The 20,545-nt window shown below is 51.6% G+C and overlaps 1 protein-coding gene across 1 annotated transcript; it reads left to right on the top strand.

Annotated features, from left to right (window-relative positions):
• Positions 1-1,925: 1,925 nt before the first annotated feature.
• Positions 1,926-18,831, top strand: IL12RB1 (interleukin 12 receptor subunit beta 1; the record flags this gene model as incomplete). Its single annotated transcript, XM_081135477.1, is given in 17 exon segments — positions 1,926-2,160; positions 3,189-3,251; positions 4,145-4,271; positions 4,755-4,924; positions 6,135-6,274; positions 8,838-8,871; positions 9,984-10,109; positions 10,872-10,954; positions 12,290-12,527; positions 14,355-14,522; positions 15,212-15,349; positions 15,681-15,836; positions 16,196-16,330; positions 17,217-17,334; positions 17,641-17,722; positions 18,433-18,768; positions 18,772-18,831. Coding segments are annotated over 17 exon segments (2,235 nt in total). The 5' UTR covers positions 1,926-2,099.
• Positions 18,832-20,545: the final 1,714 nt, after the last annotated feature.

Raw genomic sequence — 20,545 nt, 5'->3', positions numbered from 1 at the left:
GCCCCTCAATCCATCACTCCAGGCCCTGGCAGGCCTCACCACCTTCATCTTGCCCATGGAGCCCTGGACCCATCATGTTCATCTTGGTGTTACTCAAAGTGTGTCCCCTGAACTTTGCCTCTGCTGTGCCCTCTGCTGGGAATGCCCTGTAATTATGTAAACCAAGAGCCTCCTTCTCTGGGCAGCCCTTCTGCCGTCCTTTGGAACACTCTCAGACTCTGCCCTTCCCTAACCCCAAGGAGCTGGAGGCACCTATGTCCAGCTCTCTCCCCACCCTATCTCTTCTTCTCCTTCAGTGTTTTTCCAGCCGCTGCTCTGATGTTGGGGGGATGGGAAAGAGGTATGACAAGAGCAAGGGCCAGTGCAGAGGGAGGGTCCCAAACCAATGATTAATCATATTGGCTTTCTAGTGGGCAGCATCCTTTTTATCTTTCCTGCAACCCATTGTGCAGATGGGAAAGCTGAGTCCTGGGAGTGCCAACCTTGGTGGGGTGGGAGGAGGGGGTTAGCCCTGGGGCATGGGCCTTACTCTTGAAGGGGCAAAGCTCAGCGCCACTGTTGGGCTCTGTCTCTCCATTTCTTCACCTTCAGTCTCGGGTGCCTCGGGGCTCAGTTTCCCCATGAGTGAAACAGGACACATGATGGTGTCTCTTGGAGGAGGAGGTGTCTTAGAATCGTTGAGAGGGGTCAATGAGTTTGCCAGTTTCTCCAACTACCTCTTCCATCTTTCTTTATGTTTCTCTCAATCTTTGTCTCTGTCTCTGTATCTGCCCTTCCCCCAGGTTTCACACTTCAGTCCTGAAATCCATTCTGCCCCCTGGGCCTGGCCTGGGCCCCACTGCACTGCTGGTGACACTGTGTGGGGTCACAGGGTCCCCGTCCCCACTGTGCCAGGCCTGGAACACTGCCTCTTTGTTCCTGTAGCTCTGACCTCATGGCTTGCTGGACATCTGACCCTGGCTGGCACAGCTAGCCCTTGGGACTGGGATCCTCAGAAGAGAGAACTCCTTTCTGCCCACCTTGGCCTCAGTTTCCCCAGATGCTCTCCCCCAGCAGAGACCCTCCCCCTGCTCCTCAGTTCTACTGGGCTTCATGAACATTTTCTTTTTAGCTGAAAATCACATAACATAAAACAAACAGTTTAAATGGTGTAATTCAGAGGCATTTAGCACATTCATTATGTTGTGCAACAAGCACCTCTGTCTAGTTCCAGAGCATTTCATCACCCCAAATAATACCTGGTCCCCATGAGCAGTCACTCCCCACCTCCCCTCCCCCAGCCCATGACAACCACTAATCTACTTTCTATTTCTATGGATTTGCCTGTTCTGGTCATTTCATATCAGTGGAATCATACAACATGTGGGGTTTTGTGTCTGGCTTCTGTCACTCAGCATCATGTTTTTGAGGTTCATCCACATTGTAGCATGAATCTTCTCCATGGACATTTTGGGCCTTTGTTGACAGTGGGGAGAGAGGGTGAAACACTGAGACTTCCAGGGGCCAAGAAACAGACACAGAGGTAAGACTAATTTGAGTCTGGAGGAAGCAAGGAGACTCTTCAGGAGCTGAGGACCAGGGTGTCCTGAAGCTGGAGTTTGGGAAATGGGGAGGTGGACATTTTGGGGGCTCAGTGTACAGCAAGCACCTCATAACAATTTGTTGGGAGAGTGACCTCAGACATCCAAGGACACTGGGCTCCCATTTAACTACTGAGTCCCAAAGGTTGTCCAGAGAGGGCTAGAAACCTGGCCAAGGACACAGAGCCCCAGGCCACCCAGGGGACTAGCGCTTGGTGTCCAGCTTGGGTCTGGGGCCAGCAGAACAGAACCCCAGACCAGGAATCCTGGGTCTGACTTGACCCCCAAGTAGGTTGTGGCTGGCATGAGGCCATGACCACCACCACTGAGCTGACTTCCTGGGTTTCTCTTTCACTTTGACTTGCCCGGGAGGGGCCATGACACCTAACTTTTTTTAAAAATCTTTTTAGTCTTCTTTCTTGCTCAGCTTCAAAGTGTTCAGGGGTGAGAACAAGGCAGTTGGGGTCTCACTGGCAGCGCAAAAACTCTTCTGAGGCCATAGGTCCCTGAGGGGACCTGATGGGGCAGCGAGTGGCCAGGCTGGTCCCGCTCCTCCTCTTCCTGCTCCCAGGACAATGTGGTAAGTTTTCCACCCTGGTGCCACTGCTTTTCTTGCTGGGGGTCATGTGTGTGGAGGGCCAAGGACCTGGGTTCCAGGGCTGGTTTTGTGTCTCTGTGCCTTTCTTTTTCTGTTGTATGGATGATCAGTGAATCGTGGCTTCTGGGCTCAGACTTGGGCATCTCCCCTCCAGTCTTGGTCTTGTCTTATGTAGAATGGGCTGGATCTTTGAATCTTTCCCACCCACCTCCCATAGTTCAACGAGAAATAGTTAAGGAAGGGATATTGAGCGAGTGTGTCTATGATAGATATGCCTAACACAGTATTAAGTATTATATATTCTCTCTCTCCAACTTGTGGAATCCGGTGGGAAGGGGCCCAAACTCCTGTGGATGCTTGGGTTTGGTCTCTCATTCCAGCTCTACTGTTGCTGTTGTGTGATCTTGGACAACTTTTTGCCTCTCTGTTCCTTGGTTTCCTTCTCTGTAAACTGGGGATTCGCAAAGTTTCAGGGCCTCTTGGTGTCAGGCAGGGCTGGAGACCAGGAGACCCTGGATTGCTTTGGAGGAGCAGCCCGAGAGACTGTTGGGTAGATAGGTAGGTGGGTAGGGAGATGGATGGATGGATGGATGGATGGATGGATGGATGGATGGATGGATGGATGGATGGAAGTGTGGATGGATGGATGGGTGGATGGATGGATGGATGGATGGATGGATGGATGGATGGATGGATGGAAGTGTGGATGGATAGATGGGTAGATGGATCGATGGATGGATGGATGGATGGATGGATGGATGGATGGATGGATAGTTGGATGGATGAATAGCTAGAAGGATGGGTGGATGTGTGAGTGGGCAGATGGGTAGATGGGTGAATGGATGGATAGATGGATAAGAAGACGGGTGGATGAGTGGGTGGGTGGGTAGGTGCATAGATGGAAAAGTGGGTGAGGGGGTGGATGGTCACTCGGCCAGCCCCTAGGCCGAGCCCCTCTCCCTATGCAGTGAAAGGCTGGGACTGTCATTATCTCTTCGTTGTCTTTACAGCAGAAGCCTGTGGTATCAGCAGGTGCTGTTTTCAGGACCCACCATATCGGAATGCAGATTCAGGTTGGGGCAATTTTCATTGGGGTTGTGCCGGGCTCTAACTGACAAATCCCTAGCAGCCCCTCCCTCAGCTCCCCCCTGCCTACCAAAGACTCGGGCCCTCCTGGGGTGTGGGAGCTCCTACCTGACAGTCTGCCAGCTTGTCCTCATCCAGCTCCGGTGTCCTGGAGCAGTCATCCTCTCTGAGCCTCGTCTCCTCCCTAGCAGGGTTACAGGGCCTGTGTCTACGTCTGTTTAAATTGATCAGCATGTGGGACAGAGTATCTGTTAAATATTTTGAATTTTAATACCCCCCCCCCCGCAGGCATTGCTGGAATATTTAAGTTTGCAATGCACCCCACTAAGGTTCTGCCACTGAGCAAGTGGGTCATCCATTCTTTTGTTCAAGAAATGTTTACTGAGCACTTACTATGTGCACACACAGCCCTAGACATGAAGGAATTAGCTACAAGCCCAAATGTCCTCCTGGGGTCATAGCCTCATGTGGGAGGTAGACAACATCAATAAATGCATATACCCCCTACAGTGACATGCACAGAGCAGGATGAGGGATGGAGGCGGAGGGGGCTGCTTCCGGTTGGCTGGTGATGGGGGGGGAGTGGGGGGTGACATGAAGGAAAAACTAGAATGTCAAGATCTGGGGGAAGGGCACAGTATGTGCAAAAGCTCTGAGGTGGGAGTGAGCCTGGTGTTTGAGGGCCCATGAGGAGGCTGATGTGGCTGGAGCAGGGGGAGCAGGGGGGCTGGCAGGAGCCAGGAGTGAAGGGCACAGGAGGGTGCTAGGAGCTGTTCAGACTGTGGAGACACCAGATTACAGAAATGTCACAAAGATTCATCTCGAGGGTATGTCAGCACAGAGACCCCTCCCCTACTCTGGTCTGTTCTCACACCTCCAGGATTCCCTCCAGGCTCAGCTTCAGGTCCCAGAGACCTGAACTGCTACCGGATATTTGGTGCTCGTTATGAATGCTCCTGGGAGTATGAGGGCCCTGCAGCTGGAGTCAGCCATTTCCTGAGGTGCTGGTGAGGACCCTTTCCCTGACCCCAACCCTCCCTCACCCACATCCTGCCATAGCTCCTGACCCAGTTCCCCCGCCCTTCGATGTGTGATCACAGCCCAGGGCTGGTCCTTGCCTCTTCCTGGGACTCAATTTCTCATGTGAGCAGAGGGTGGGGACCCTGTGTTTTGAGGGGTGGGCTTGGGTGGGAATTCCAAGCTGGGCAGCAATCAGGGTCCCTCTAGCCCTTCTCTCACCCTCACCCTCTCACTCATTTGTTTGTTCATCCATCAATTCATTCTTCCCTTCTCGTTGTGAAAGCTCATGGTGGGAGATCTGGGGTCCCACAAGCCCCTCAATCCCAGGCTGATCTCCAGTGCACCCCCAGGCTGGGGAGGGGAAGTCAAAAGGGCAGAGAAGGATGTGGGGATGTGATGCACACTGTCTGCCATGGCTGAGATGTTTCTGGGGTCCACTAGATTCAGCATCAACACCCTCCTTCCTGCAGCCTCGGGTCCAGGCACTGCTGCTACTTCTCTGCAGGCACAGCCACCAAGCTGCAGTTCTCTGAACAGGATGGTGTATCTGTGCTGGACAATGTCACTCTCTGGGTGGAATCCTGGGCCGCCAACTGGACAGAGAAGTCGCCCAAGGTTACCCTGAATCTATACAGCTCTGGTCAGCACCCCGTTGCCCTCCTCTTCTGGTTGCCCTTTCTCACACAGAGATGCCTCTGTCCCCCAAGCCTAGACCTGGGGGGATTCTGGGCCCCTAGCAAGAGGCTTGAAAATTCCAGCTATTTACACATCAAAGACTGTTGTGTGACTTGGCAGAGTCTTCCATGGTTCCCTTACCTATCCCCTACTACTGGACACTCAGGTTGCTTTTGGTTTCTCCCTGACACTGTAATGGTGCCAGGACCCTGCTGGGTTTTTAAACTGTTTTTATGAATCAACAACATGCATTTGGCATACAGTCATAGAGCTGCTGCTGCGCACCACACTGAGCCATAGGGGCCATAGGCAGGGCCAACTGAAGTCACAGCCTTGGACTGGGACTAGAATGAAGCCAGCGAGGTACCGCCTTGGGAACAACATTTTAAGGGGATGCCAAAAGAACCCTCAGTGGTTAATAAAAACAACACTGCAATGCAATATTTAAAAAAATAAAAATTAATGTAAAAAAACCCATGATGTACAAAATATCAAAATGTTAGATAAAGACAGGATCCAACCCTGTATTTGTACAACCTTGCCTCACTTGCCTCACCCTAATCCTGACCCTGCCTCTGCCTTCATGGAGCCCAGATTCAAGTGGGGGTGATGGATGAGGCGTGATCAATTCACATGTTGAGATACTACTGGGAGGTCAAGGTGATGCCTCCAGCTCAAGCTGAGTCCTGAAGGATATTGAATCCAGCAGAAAGAAAGGTGGGGAAGTGTGCTCCCCGTGGAGAAATGTGTACCACAGCAAGTGCAAAGGACTGAGGTAGAATTGGGTATGACAAGATGATAGATGTCTCAGGCTCCTTGAAGTGGGTCTAAAAAGATTAGTAAGATTTCCCTAATAGTCATTTAGAAAACAGAATTAATTACCGTCTTGTCAGCAGTTGGCAAGAGTGCCTATCTCAGCACAACCTTGTCAGCAATGGGTGTTACTATTTTAAAGATCTCTTCACTAACAGGATCCTGTGTATAAAACTTGACTCTTTGACCTATAGAATTCTAGGCTTAGGCAGGAACTTCAAGGGTGTCCCTGATTCATGTTTGGAAGACTTGGTTGGTTACCCTGGGCTGGGCGAGGTGTGGGCAGATTTTCTGGAATTTTGGGGACCAACAGCTCACACAAATGTCGGCTTCCCCTCCCCAACCTCCACCTCTGCATCCAGTTAAATACGACCCTCCGCCAGAAGACATCAAAGTGTCACGGTTAGCAGGGCAGCTGTGCATGGAGTGGGAGACCCCAGCCCGCCAGGAGAGCGCTGAGGTGCAGTTTCGGCACCGGACACCTGACAGTCCATGGAAGTTGGTGAGTTTGTTTCCCAGGTCAGGAGTGGGCACAGGCCACCGGGGCAGTGTCACCATCTCTATATCTATTTCCCCTCCCACTTGGCCTCCACTCTTGCCCCATGTCTAGCCTCTAAGGTCTCTCTGACATGCAGCTCTGATTGTGACCTCCCTTGTTCATACACCCTCCATGGCTCCCTAATCCCCTCAGGAGGGCAGCATTGTCCTCAGCCAGCCCTAGGGGCCCTCACTTGCCCTGTGCTTCCTCGGGCACCCTCCTGAATGGCCATCATTCTCTACCCATGCCCTGGATTCCCAGCTTCCTTGCCTTTGCACATTAAGTTTCCTCCACGTGCTTGGCCTCCCTCTCCGTATGAGCACATGGAACACAGCTCTCCCTCAGAATCCAGCTCAAGGGCCACCTCTTCCAGGAAGCTGCCCTTCTACCCATTCCTTCTTCTTTCCCTCCCTTCCTTCTTTTTTAAAAATTTAGACATGCCTTGGCCAGTGTAGCCCAGTGGTTAAAGTGTTGTCCTGTGCACTGAAGGGCCCCAGGTTTGATTCCCCGTCAGGCCACATACCCAGGTTGCAGGTTCCATCCTTGTTCGGGGCACATGAGGCAACAGATTGATGTTTGTCTCTCATACAGATGTTTCTCTCTCTCTCCTGACCCTCTCCCTTCCTCTTGCTATAGAATCAATGAAAAACATATCCTCGGGTGAGAATTAAAAAAATTGAGATATAATTGACATATAACATTATATTAGTTTCAAGTGCATAATGTAATGATTCAATATTTGCACATATTGCAAAATGATCACCACAATAAATCTAGTTAACTTCTGACACCACACGTAGTCACAGGTTTTCTTTTTCTCGCGATGAGAACTTTTAAGGTCTACTCTCTTAGCAACTTCCAAATCTGCAACACAGTATTGTGAGCTGTAGTCACCGTGCTGCACATCACATCTCCATGACTACCTTGTAACTGGAAGTTTGTATCTTTTGACCACCTTAACCATTTTGCCTACCCCCAACCCCTGCCTCCCTGCCTGTGGCAACGACTTATCTGTTCTCTGTATCCACAAATTTGGTTTTCTGTTTTTTTGTGCTTTTAGGTTCCACATATAAGTGAGATCATATGGTATTTGTCTTTCTCTGTTTAACTTTTCTCACTTAGCACAATGCCCTCAAGTTTCATCCCTGTTGTCACAAACGGCAATCTTTCCTTATTTTTAATGGCTGAATAATATTCTATCTTATATACATACCACATTTTCCTTATCCATTCATCCATTGATAGACACTTCAGTTGTCTCCATGTCTTGGCTCTTGTAAATAATGCTGCAGTGAACATAGAGGTGCATATATCTTTTCGAGTTAGTGTTTTTGTTTCCTTCGGATAAATACCCAGAAGTGGAATTGCTGGATCATATAGTAGTTCTAGTTTTAATTCTTTGATGAACTTCCATACTACTTTCCTCAGAGGCAGCATCAATTTACAATCCCATTAACAGAGCACAAGGGTTCCCACATTCTCGCCAGCGTTTGTTACCTCTTGTCTTTTTGGTGATACCCATTTTACAGGTGTGGGGCGGTACTCAGCGTGGTTTTGATTTGCGTTTCCCTGATGATTAGCGACGTTGAGCATGTTTTTCTGTACCTGGTGGCCATCTGTATGTCTTCTTTGGGCCTTCATTCATTCTTCAGTTGCTGTCTGTTCCCTGCTCTGTAGCCCCGCTGCCCCAGCCACATAAGCCTACACCTGCAAGACACAGCCAGGACCCAGTCCCCAAGGGGCCCCAAGTTTGAGGGAGACAGAGACCCCCAGCCTCTGAATTGTGGCCAGTCTCCTCCTCCCTCAGACTGGGATCATCTCGAGGGTGGGGCGTTGCCTCAGCTTCAGCCCCATCTTCCCTCCAAATGTTGTGCCCCTCCAAGCCTCAGTTTCCCTATCAGGTGACTAGGTTTGGACTCTGATGGGGAGGGACCTCTTTCTATGTTTTATTTCCAGCCCCCTAAGCACACTCTGCAGTAGACCCTCACAGACCCCTTTGTAGGTGAGGAAACTGAGGCTCAGGATGTCAGGAACCTCTCAGGATCACACAGGGAGTATGGGGCAGGCTGGGGCAGGGCTGTCCTGACCTCCAACACCACAGACAGATTTTGCCAACTAAAATAATTTTTTAGGAAATATAAAATAAATGTTGTCTCCTAAAACAGTTCTTTTAATTAAGTATTTAAATTTGGAATAATCTTAGATTTTCAGAAAAGTTACAAAGAAATACAAAGTGCTCCCACGGAATCTTTGTCCAGCCTCCTGTTAAAGTCTTACATCCCTGACTGAGCTGCACAGGGTACACCACTATGACCAAACTCCAGAGGTTATTGAATGTTGCTCATTTTTCTAAGAATGTCTTCTTTTGCACTGAGATCCATTCCAGAGTTTCATGTTGTACTTAGTAAAATAGTATTTTAAAATAAAATATTAATAATGAAAGAATAATATTTTTACTAATAATATTAGAGCTAATATTTTTCAACAGCAAAGTGTAAACCAATATATAAATATGGTCTTGCCCTAGGGTGACTGTGCGCATCAGGATGCTTCTGGCTTTGGTGAGAATAAGAACAGTAACAGCAACAGCTGCAGCAAATTATCATTACTCGAGCGCCTACTGTGTGCCAGGCCAGTGCTGCATTCTTTGTATACCTGTTGGCTTGCCCTGTAGTTCTGTATTGGATTAGTCCCACTTTACAGGTGAGGAAACAAAGGCTGGGGGGGTGAGAAGCCTTAGGCCAAAGTCACATTTCAAGGGGTGGCCTTGCTGGGACCCAAACCAGGGACCGAGAAGAAGTAGATGATCCTTGAGGCCCCGAGAGGACAGGCTCTGGCCTTTTCTTGCCGTGTCCTCAGGGCCTGGCACACAGTTGTCTCTTAGAAAGTGCATGTAGCCCAGCCGGCGTGGCTCAGTGGTTGAGCATAGACTTATGGTCCAGGAGGTCCAGGTTCGATTCCCGGTCAGGGCACATGCCCAGGGTGTGGGCTCGATCCCCAGTCTGGGGCGTGCAGGAGGCAGCCGATCAATGACTCTCATCATTGATGTTTCTTTCTCTCCCTCCCCCTGAAATCAATAAAGATTCTTTTTTTAAGTGTATGTATACAGTTGGTACCCAATAAGTGCAGGTACGCAGTTGGCACTCAAGTCCACAATGGCTAAGTGACCCATGCCATGCCCCCTGCACCCTCAGGTGTGGGACAGCCCCTTGGCCTGATGCAGTGGTGGGGAGCGTCCTGGTTGTATGGGGCCTGTGAAATCATTTGGTCTGGCCCTGCCAAGGCAACTGCAGGCGGGACTCGAAATTCAGTAAATCTAGGACCTTTTTTATAGCTAATTTTAAAAAAATGTATCTTTATTGATTTCGGAGAGAGGGAAGGAGAGAGAGAGAGACAGAAACATCAGTAATGAGAGAGTCATTGATAGCTGTCTCCCGCACGCCCCCAACTGGGGATCGAGTCCACAACCCTGGCATGTGCCCTGACCGGGAATTGAACCGCGATCTCCTGAATCTAGGTCAATGCTCAACCGCTGAGCCACGCCCAGCTGGCCTATAGCTAATTTTTAAGTTGATAATTTTGTATGGCCGTGAATGATGTTATATATATTCAAATGGCCTTTGGCAGAAAAAAGGTTCCCCACCCCTCCCTGAGTTTCACCTGTTTTCCCTAGAGTCGTGCTTCTGCCCGCTGGAGACAAACGAAGCCCAGGAATTCCAGCTAAGGCGGCGGCAGCTTGGGCCAGGGGCCCTGAGAGGTCCCTGGAGCAGCTGGAGCAGCTCCGTGTGTGTCCCCCCTGGTGAGAGTGCCCAGAACCACAGGGACAGGGGCAGGCATTAGAAATGTGGCAGCGGGTATTAGAAGTAAGGCGGCAAGCGTTAGAAACAAGATGACGGATTTTGAAATGGGGCAGTAGGAGAAATCAGTGAACTTGACTAACAGGTGGCAGCGAGCGTGTTTCACTTTGTAAGTTGTGGTGAATGCATAATCTAAAAAGAAAACATTTATCAGTCTTCCTCTCCTTCCAATTTGGTTGGTTTTGTTCTTTAAAGTTGCACAAGGAATTGACAGGTGAAAGTGGCTGTGTCAGGAAGATATTTTCCCAAATAATATAGGAAGCTGGAGCCTGGGCAGCTCAGGAGAAAAGATGTGACCCCCGGGCAGGGGGTGGGACAGGGACGGTGGGATGGGGGTGACTGTCAACATTTGTCCCCAACCCTGCCAGCTGGGGCCTCTTCCTTTCCAATGGCATGTCTGCTGGGCAAGAACTCTAAGAGCTGTTTTCAGATTTTTCTTTAAATTGTGGTAAGGAACATATAACATTAAATGCACCATTTTACACGTTTTACAGTGTCCAGTGCCATCACATTAAGTATATTCATGTTGTGAAACATATCTCTGTGTTTTCAGATTTGTAAAGTATTTAAGAACCCATGTAATCCTGTGTTTCATGGGAGGGAAGGAAAAGGTCCCAGGTCCCCATCCAAGGTTTGCAGGAGGTGGTGAGAAAAGGCAGCCCTGGGACTCAGGCGTCACTCACTGTCTGACTGTTTCATGACAGACCCGCCCCCACTGCCGGAGGTGCTGTTCTTGGTGGAGCCGCTTGGCCTGGATGGGAGGAGGCAAGTGACCCTGCAGAGGCAGGTAACAGGGGCTGTCGCAGGGCTGTGTGGTGCAGGGGCCTGGGAGCTGACTAGAGGCTGGCGGGAGGGGAAAGGGGAGGGGAAAGGAGGGCGGTGCACAAGCAGGGGACCGAGGGAGACAAGATGTGTAGGTGGCAGAGACTGGGGGGGCTGAGGGTTTAACTCTGAATGTACTGGGAACCATGGAAGGTATGTGAGCAGAGGAGGGATATGGTTGGACTCAGGTGTTCATAGGCTCCCTCTGGCTGCCATCAGGACAACAGATTGTGGGGGGCTTTGGTGGACACTGGAAGGCCAGGAAGGGGTCAATCATGTTGGTCTGGATGGGAGATGATTTCTCTTTGCCCCCAAAGCAGCCCATTTAGAACAGTCAAACTAATTAACCCTTTTACAAAGAAGGAAACTGAGGCACAGAGGGAAAATTTCTTACCTGCCCTGGCCGGGTGGCTCAGTCGGTTGGAGTGTCGTCCCGGACACCGAAAGGTTGAGGGTTTGATTCCGGTCAGGGCACATGCCTAGGTTTCGGGTTTTATCCCCAGTCGGGCGTGTGTGGGAGGCAACCAGTTGATGTTTCTCTCTCACATAGATGTTTATCTCTCTCTTTCTTCCCCTCTCTCTAAAATCAATAAACATATCCTCGGGTGAGGAATAAAAATATTTTTCCTTACCTGAGTCAGGGGCAAAAGCATGACAAATTTCACCATAATTGACTCAGCCAGGTCCCCAGTGGGCCATCACAATAAGTCTACATGGAGGCTCCTTCACTTCCAGGGTTTCCTCTCATTTTAATTCCTTTTCTTAGGAAAAATTTCCAGGGCGAGGTCACTGGGTCCAAAAATGGAAACTTTTTTCCTCCTGGCTTTCAGCGGGTTTTGCCAAATTATTCCCGCCACCAAGAAAACAAACAAAACCGTCATGCGTTGGATGTGAATGCGTTTCTCAGCAGCCTTGCTAGCACTGAGGTTTATTGTTATTATTTATTTTTTTAAAAATATATCTTTATTGATTTTAGAGTGAGGACCGGAAAAGGAGAGAAAGAGCTGAAACATCAATGATGAGAGAGTCACTGACTGGCTGCCTCCTGCACGCCCCCGACTGGGGATCGGCCCACAACCCTGGGCATGGGCCCTGCCCGGGAATCAAACCGCGATCCCCTGGATCCTAGGCCGATGCTTAACTGCTAGCCATGCCCGGCAGGGCAAGGTTTATTATTTTTCAAATTTTTGGCGTATGTCATAGGCTGTGGCCCATGGATGAGTCTGTGTTCATGGGCTGTGCCCATGAGGACAATGAACCTGTTCAGGTCCCCACAAGCCGTCTCTCCCACTCATGACAGCTGTTCCAGCTCCAGCTCCCAGAAGGCTGCCATGGGTCCAAGTCTGGCGCAGAGGTGACCTACCACCTCCACCTGCACATGCTGTCCTGTACGTGCAAGGCCAAGGCAACGAGGACCCTGAGTCTGAGAAAAGCACTCCACCTCTCGGGAGCTGCCTATGACCTGGCTGTTGTCTCCAGCAATCGCTTTGGCCCCGGCCCCAACCAGTCGTGGCACATTCCTGCCCACACGCACACAGGTAACTCCTCTGGCTGGGGAGGGCTGGAGGGCACCTGGGAGCTGAGCTCCTGCTCCGAGCCTCAGCTAGACTAGGGTGAGGTGGAGGACACACAAAAGCTTAAGGGGGTGTCTAATTTAGAGGTGTGTCAAAAGTCAGTAGTCAAGATACATAATGTTATAATGCAATATTTAAAAAAAGTCCTCACTGGCAAACTACAGCCCAGGATAACTGTCTTTTTTGTAAATAAAGTTTTATGGGGACAAGGGCTGCGATCAGGGTGTGGCGAATGAGCCAGGGTCATGCAAGTACAGGGTTGATTCTATCTTCATTTAAAATCTTGATAGTTTGTTCAATATACATATTAAGTACATACATGTATTTATATATAAAATGAAAAATCAAGATTTATATTGCCCTGGCCAAGTGGGTCGGTTGGTTGGAGTGTCATCCCATACACCAAAAGGCTGCTGGTTCGATCTCTGGTCAGGGCACATACGGGAGTCAACTCATTGATGATTCTCACATCGATGTTTCTCTCTCTCTCCCTCCCCTCTCTCTCTCTAAAAAAAAAATCAATGAAAACCTAGCCTCAGGTGAGGATTAAAAAAGTTAAGATTTATATTTATATGTGTGTGTGTGTGTAAACCCACACACACATATATATTTCATTGAGGTGAAATTCACATAGCAAAATTAACTACTTTAACATGTGCAATCCTGTGGCATTTAGTGCATTCACAATGTTGTGCAACCACTATGTCTAATTCCAGAACATTTCCGTCACCCCAAAAAGAAACCACATCCTCACTGGCAGTCGCTCACCATCCCCCCTCCCCCAGCCCTTGGCAACCACTAATCTACTTTCTGTGGCTATGAATTTACCTGTTCTGGACATTTCATATAAATGGAATCACATACTACATGGCCTTTTGTGTCTAGCTTCTCTCTCACTCAGTATGATGTTATTTTTGCATTCATTTTGATGTTTTAAAAAGATTGCATTAAGACAGTGTTTATCCTGATGACCGAATTCTCCTTTCTTCCTTAAATTTCATGCCTGAGATGAGTGCCTCGCTCATCTCAGCCTGGCCCTGGCCCTGTAGAGCAGTCAACAACCCTGTGAGGGCAGGGCTACTGCAATGATGCCTGTTTCAGAGCTGAGACGGCTGAGATCTCAGACAGGTGAAGCCACTTGCCAGAGTGGCACAGCAATGACTCTGCCAGCCGCTGGCCTGGTTTGGCCATGGCCTCGCTGTGTGACCTTGGGTTGGTGACGCTCCTTCTCTGAGCCTCAGTTTCTATATCATTGGGTGACCATGGTCCCACTGCATAGCAAAATGGTGCCTGTAAAGTACTTGGCACTGGTCTAGGGTGTACAGTCGGTGCTTGGAAGCAGCACTAACCTCTCAGGTTGCTCTAGGGAATGGGAGAGATGTACTCAGGGAACTGAGTGGGTGTGTCCTCCACCTCTGAGCTCTGATCATGCCCCACCCACCCCTGAGTAAGGTGGGTGGGAGCTGGCCAGGCATCTGCTGGAGCAGGAGACTCCCAGCAACCAGGCTGGTGCAGGGAATGTGTCAATCCATGTAGCACTGATGGGGGTGTCCTGGCAAGGAACCCTTGGTCAGGCTGTGGGAGGATTCAACTCATTTAAATAGCCCCTCTGTCCCCTCTGTGCCCAGCCTCCCATCTAGCAGCTCCCAGTGTGGGGAGACAGAGATACAGACACTCTGGGCCCCGTGGGGTAGGGCTGGGCAAGAGGGTGGGGAGGGGCTACAGGAGCCCTGGTGAGGGGAGGGGCAGACTGAGGCGGCTGTCCTGATGTGCCTCCCTACCTCCTTTCAGAACCAGGAGCTCTGAATATCAGTGCTGGAGCCAATGGGACCACTATGAGTTGGCGGGCCTGGGCTCCAGGCCTGACGTACTGCATTGAGTGGCAGCCCCAGGGCCAGGACAAGAGCCCTGCCAACTGCACCCTCACCGCACCCAAAGACCCAGATTCTGCTGGAACTGGTACCATGGTGGTGGTTGCCCTCTGTCTCCTCCATTAGAGCTCCCGGCTGGCTCTGACCTACAGGGATTGTACATGTAGGATGTCTAAGGCTAGAGAGGTCTTGCCACTTGCTTGAATCATACAGAGGTGGGGACAGGCCAAGACTCTCCCACCTCCCTCCATGCAGGCTAGAGCCTCCTGCCTGGAACCTGGGTGACAGGGCTCAGCCTCGGGCAGATGGCACCCAGGAGGGTAATGAGTCTCACATTCCAGGGTGTTTCTTAAACATTCACCCTCATCAAGGAAGGTGGCAGCTAGCAAGATGCTGGTGGCAAAGTAATGAGGCCTCTGGAGTGAAAGAGAAGGTGCCATGTGACCCAGGAAGCCTTTCACTCTCCCACTTCTTGTCCTGGGCCTGGCCGGGGCCACAGGAAGCTTTAGCTTCAACCTGTCCCTCAAAGAACTCCCAGCCTGGGGAGAAAGCTGGATACAGATACTCTGCCCTGTGGAGTAATTGCTGGGCTGGAGGGCTTAGCGGTGGGTTGGGGAGCATAGGGAAGGGATCCTGGAGGAGGGGATATTGGTGCAAAGGCTTTGACATGTAAGTAGGAGTGCTCTAGGAGTTCCTTGCAGATGGCACAGCCAGTGCAAAGGTGCAGAGGTGGGAACACAAACTATTTACTGACCTGGCCCTTGCTAATCCTTTCAGTAACCCACCACTGGAGCCAAGCTTCCGGGGCAATGGGGCAGAAGATGTGTTACCACATCACCATCTTTTCCTCTGCACAACCGAAGAAGCCCACCTCATGGTCCACAGTCTTATCCACCTACCACTTTGGGGGCAACGGTGAGTGGCCCAAACTTGCAGGGTGGTCTCCCTGGAGGACTCAGCAATGGTCTTAGGAGTCAGGAGGAGGGAATAAGCATTTAGAGGTACCTACTGCATGTCGGACCCTGGCCAATGCAAGGCATATAGAGTGAGCTCAGTCAACTCCTAAGATACCCTGAGAGGCATTGCCCCATTTTATAGATATGAAAACTGAGGCTCAGAGAAGGGAAGTGACAGCGCCTGAGTGGTGGAGCTGGGATTCTGTGGCCAAGGTTACCTGGACAGTGCTGGGATAGAAATGCTTGGCTAGAGCCCTTGGAGTTGACCATGGCAATGGTGTTGGTTGCAGCCTCAGAGGCTGGGAGCCCACAGCACATTTCAGTGAAGATGCTCAGCCCAAACTCGGTGACTGTGGACTGGATGCCATCTCTGCTGAGCACCTGCCCTGGCGTCCTAAAGAAGTACATCGTACGCTACCAGGACGAAGACAGCAACCAGGTGTCTGGTATGCGGGGCAGCGCAGGCCTGGCTAGGGGAGGAAGGGGTCTGAGCGTGAGTCCTGCCTTGCTGTGTGACCCTGGGCACATCACTGCCCCTCTCTAGTCCCTGGTTTTCCCATAACACAAGATAATTGGATTCAAAGGTCTTGACTGCCCCTTCTAAGCCCCCAGAGAGGGCCCAGTGGGCTTTGGCCAAGTGCTCACAATGTGCCAGGCATGTGGATGGTAACCTCTCACTCATATCAGCAACTCCACTCCCATGGTGTGACAGCCCAGCTGGGTGGGACCACGGACATCCCACTGCTCGAGCCCAGCCTCCTGGGAGTAAAGGGGATCCATGGACCTATGGTTGCTTCCCCTGCAGAGCTGCCCGTGAACCCCACAGAGACCCAGGTCACCCTTGGTGGTCTGCGGGCTGGCATAGCCTACAGCGTGCGGGTGCGAGCGGACACCGCGACATTGAGGGGCACCTGGAGCCAGCCCCAGGGCTTCCGCATGGGTGAGTAGGCGCCAGGGGCAGGGCCCAGGTATTTACATGCACTGCCTCATCCCACCTGTAAGAAGCCCTGCCCTCCGTGCATCACCTTCAGGAGAAAGTCCTAGCCTGATCTGTTCCCACTGCCTCCACCAACCTCATCTCCGACAGCTTCCCCTTTTGAACTGTCTCTCACACTCCTGTGGCCTTGCCCATGAGGGACCCTCTGCCTAGAATGTTTTTTCTCCCTGTTTTCAAACTCCTATTCATCCTTCAAAACTCAGTGCAAAAGCTTCCTCCTCCAGGAAGCCTTCTGTGCTTCCCTCTGGGCACCCTCCAGCTGTGACTGCTCCTCTTCCCCACCTGACACCTTGGGAGTGGGTGGGGGTGTCTGTGTCTGGCTCTGCCTTCTCCAGTTGGGGGCTTCTGGAGAGGATGAGGGAGCAGGGGCACTGTTTACTGAGTAAGTGAAGGAATGCATATGAATGAATGAGTGACTTTCTCATCACAAGGATAAAGAAGTGGGCTCCATTGTCTTGGGGTGTGTGACTGAGAGATTTGGAGACTAAATGATCCCTGTTCCTGCCACAGTCCCTGGCTGTTCTTGCAGTGAAACGTGGATAGAACCAATAGAACCAGTCAGGTTTGGTGTGGTATGGGCACCTCTGGGTCCAGGGGAGCTACAGAGTCCTGAGCACTTCCTGTGCGCCAGGCCTTTATCCCATAGTCACGGGTCAGGTGGGTCCCCTGGTCTCCCACTTCACAGGTGAGGAAACTGAGGCAGTGGGAGCCTGTGTGCTGTGCCAAGGTCAAGAGGGAGTTGATGGAGGGCCTGGCCCAAAGAGCTCCCTCCTTGGCCAGAGGCTGGAGGTCTTCCTCCCCCAACCCAAGCTCTCCCACCCCCAAGAAGTGCAGCTTTCGGAGGCGGAGTCGCCTGATTTGTCCTCCATCCCCGTCATCCTCGCGTCTCTGGGGAGCTTCCTGAGCATTCTCCTCCTGGGTGTCCTTGGGTACTTCAGCCTGAACAGGTAACTCCCAGCCTCTCCCTGACATGATCCCCCGACAACAGCTATCGTAACAGTAATAGTAACAGTAGTAGTAACAATAACGGTAGCAGTTATAGCCACTCACGCCAAGTAGGGCTTTTTGCTCACTTTACAGATGAGGAAGCTGAGGTCTAGATGGTAATGGCATCCAGCAGTGGGGGCAGAGCTGGGATGTGACTCCTGCCCTGCCCTCCCCAATTCATATCCTCACTACTACCTTCGTAACCTAACGAAGATGAAAAATATAAGTCAGAACTGCCTCTCTGACCAGCTCCCCTCCCTCTCCAGGGCCTTGCCGCACCTGTGCCCGCCCCTGCCCACACCCTGTGCCAGCACTGCTGTTGAGTTTCCTAGCAGCCAGGGGAAGCAGGTAAGGGCTCCTTTTCTAATTCTAGGTCCTGTTTATTGGACCTATACTCTGGGCAAGGGCTCTGCTGAGTAATGGCCATGTATTAGCTCATTTTATTCTCCCCCAACTCACTAAGACAGGGACTCCAAAAACCTGTCCTGTTTTCCAGATGGGCAAGCAGAGGCCCAAAGAGAAACTCCTGTGGGCCATTTCTTAACAGCAGAAACAACTCAGAGTAACTTTAAACAAAAAGGCAACTAATGGGGGGGGGGGAATCCCAGGGTGGTGGGCTTCAGGCATGGCTGGATCCAGGAACTATGGACTTATCTTTCTGTGCTGCTGTCCTCCCTGCAGGCTTCTCTCCCAGGCAGGCTCAGCCTTCTCCCATGAAAGAGAATGTCCATTTTCCCCATTAACTGGAGCAAAACTCTCAGGGCTATCACCCATCACAGATTGGCCCAGCATGGGTCACATGCCCATCCCTGAGCCTACTGCAGGATCCAGGAGTCTGGAGTGCTCTGATTGACTGGGCCAGGGTCACATGCCCAAGTATATCAACTATGAGAAAAGCAGGGGCAATTTTCCAAAGAGAAGTGGGGGGTCCTTCCAATGGATCCTCAAATTGGTCTCAAGTTTTGAGAATTAAGCCAGTAGGGACCTGGTCCACCCCATCCTCATGTGGATAGGAAATAGAGCCCTGACCAGAGCCTCACCCTATCCTCCCTCTCCAGGCTTGGCAGTGGGTCAGCCCAGGAGACTTTCCGGTGGAGGAGGAAGAGTCCCTGAAAGAGGCCCTGGTGGTGACCATGCCCTTTGAAAAAGGCGAAGTGGCTGACCTGGACACACCCAGCCCTCTCAAGGACAAGATAGAGCTGCCTCAGGGCACCCTTGAGTCAGCCCTAGACACAGAGCTGCCCTTGGAGGACAGGAGACAGGTGCAAGGACACCTTGAGACCAGGGTGCTGGGGCCCAGTGGGAAGAACAGTCTGGAGGGCAGCCCTGCCCAGGAAACTGGACTGTCCCTGCTCCTGGGAGATCACATGCAGAGTCCTAGGGCCAACGGTCCTTGACATATGGGCCTGGAGGGAAAAAAGGAAATGTCTGCCTTATCTTACGGACAGAAAGACTGACGAATGAAGTCACAGCAGCTGGTTGTTAAATGCTTATTGCATACCCAGCTGTTCAGTTCAGACACTCGCATGATGCCTGAGGTACACTGCTGTCTTATTTTACTATTTTACAGATGTGACAACTGAAGCATAGAGAAGGCAAGTGGCTCTCGTGAAGCCACATGGCACAGGCGGGAGTCAAACTCTGGCCAAGTGACCCAGACCCCATTTCCACCTCCCAGGTTCTGCCACCATTGCCCCCTCCCCACTCTGTCCAGCACCTCTTGCCACACATCCTGTGAGGGGGACCCCAAAAACCTCCAAGAAACAGAAGCTGCTCCACCAGGCTGGGCCTGACATTAATGGGGCAGGGACAGGTGCGTCATTGGTCTGTTGGGAGTGAAATAGACTGGAGAATGGCCCAAAGGAGTCTAAGCTATTCCCAGGGTCCTGGGCTGGGCATCCTGTCCCAAGAGCATTGGATGGGGAGTCTGGGCACTCAGCTCCCCCCTGCCCTGCAGGATCTCCAGGCTCAGAGGATCTAGGTAAGGGGAAAAGAAGGGAGACTCCAACATTCTGAGGGAGATGGGGGCTCCTTTCTAGCCTCAGTCTCCTCCCCTGTAAGATGAAAGTGATGATAATGTAGACCTCACAGAGCTGTCAGGAGAGCCTAAGCCTTAATAAATGAGCCTTCTCTTGGGATTGTTTCCCCTGGCTGAAGCCTGAATTTCTGCTCAAAATCCCAATAGGAGCTCGAGAATCCATTTATTTATTCACTCATTCCACATGCACTTATTAATAATCTTTTCTGGGTTCCCCAAAAAGCACCTCGTCTGGGGGAGACACTGCTGGATGATCACTCTGTCAAGTCAGGACTGGGCAGAGGGCGAGACGGACCCAGGGGAAGTGAGGCTGTGTTTCCCCCTAACAGGAGCCTTGGTTCACCCCACAGCACCCCACTCCCACCCCACCCCACCCCCACCCCCACCCCACCCCACCCCACCCCCACCCCCTTTCCCGGAGTCGGTCCGCCCTCCACCCCGGGCTCAGGCGAGGACCTGGGGTTCCTCTCTCCTCCTCACACCGAGAGCCCCTCAGCAGGACCTGTGTTCCCCACCCCCATGCACACTCTAAACAGGCTGCTTCCTGACCCCTCCCCCCCACCTCCCCCTTATCGAGTTGTCGCGCATTCCCACCATGGCCACGGGGTGGCAGCATCGGCGCGTGTCTCCTGGGCCCCAGCCCCCCTCCTCCCACCTCCCAAGGAGTGTGCAAAACAAACTTTTCCGGTTTAAAAAGCAGGGGGTGGGGGAGATGAAAACTCAGAACCACTGATTTTATGGCAAAAAGGGATGAGGCCAATGGGTGAAGAATGTCAGGGAGCCGGTAAGACTGGGAGGCAAGAGGTTCAGGTCCCGCCCATTTGGGGGGCCTCAGTTTCCCATCTGTGTGTCTCGATGGGGGGTGGGGAACACCGAGGCCTTATTAGCCCCTGCCCTCCAGTTACACGTGGCTGTTCACTGTTCCCTCCTTGGATTCGCCACCTCCCAGCTTTTGCACAGGCCTGCCAGGCATGCGCTCAATGGGGGCACCCCCCTCCTATTCTTCAGGGCTGGGCTCCAACCTGAGAAGGTGGCCCAGACAGTGGCAGGGCCAAATGGACAGACAGGGGAGGATGCTAGAGCGGCAGCCTCATGAGAAAGACCTGGGTGACCTGACTCCCCTCAATTCTAGA

The sequence above is a fragment of the Miniopterus schreibersii genome (genome assembly GCF_964146895.1).
Source record: "Miniopterus schreibersii genome assembly, chromosome: 4".
In the NCBI taxonomy this organism is placed as follows: domain Eukaryota; kingdom Metazoa; phylum Chordata; class Mammalia; order Chiroptera; family Miniopteridae; genus Miniopterus; species Miniopterus schreibersii.
The sequence above is the reverse complement of the archived record's forward strand: the minus strand, read 5'-3'. Positions and strand labels throughout refer to the sequence as shown.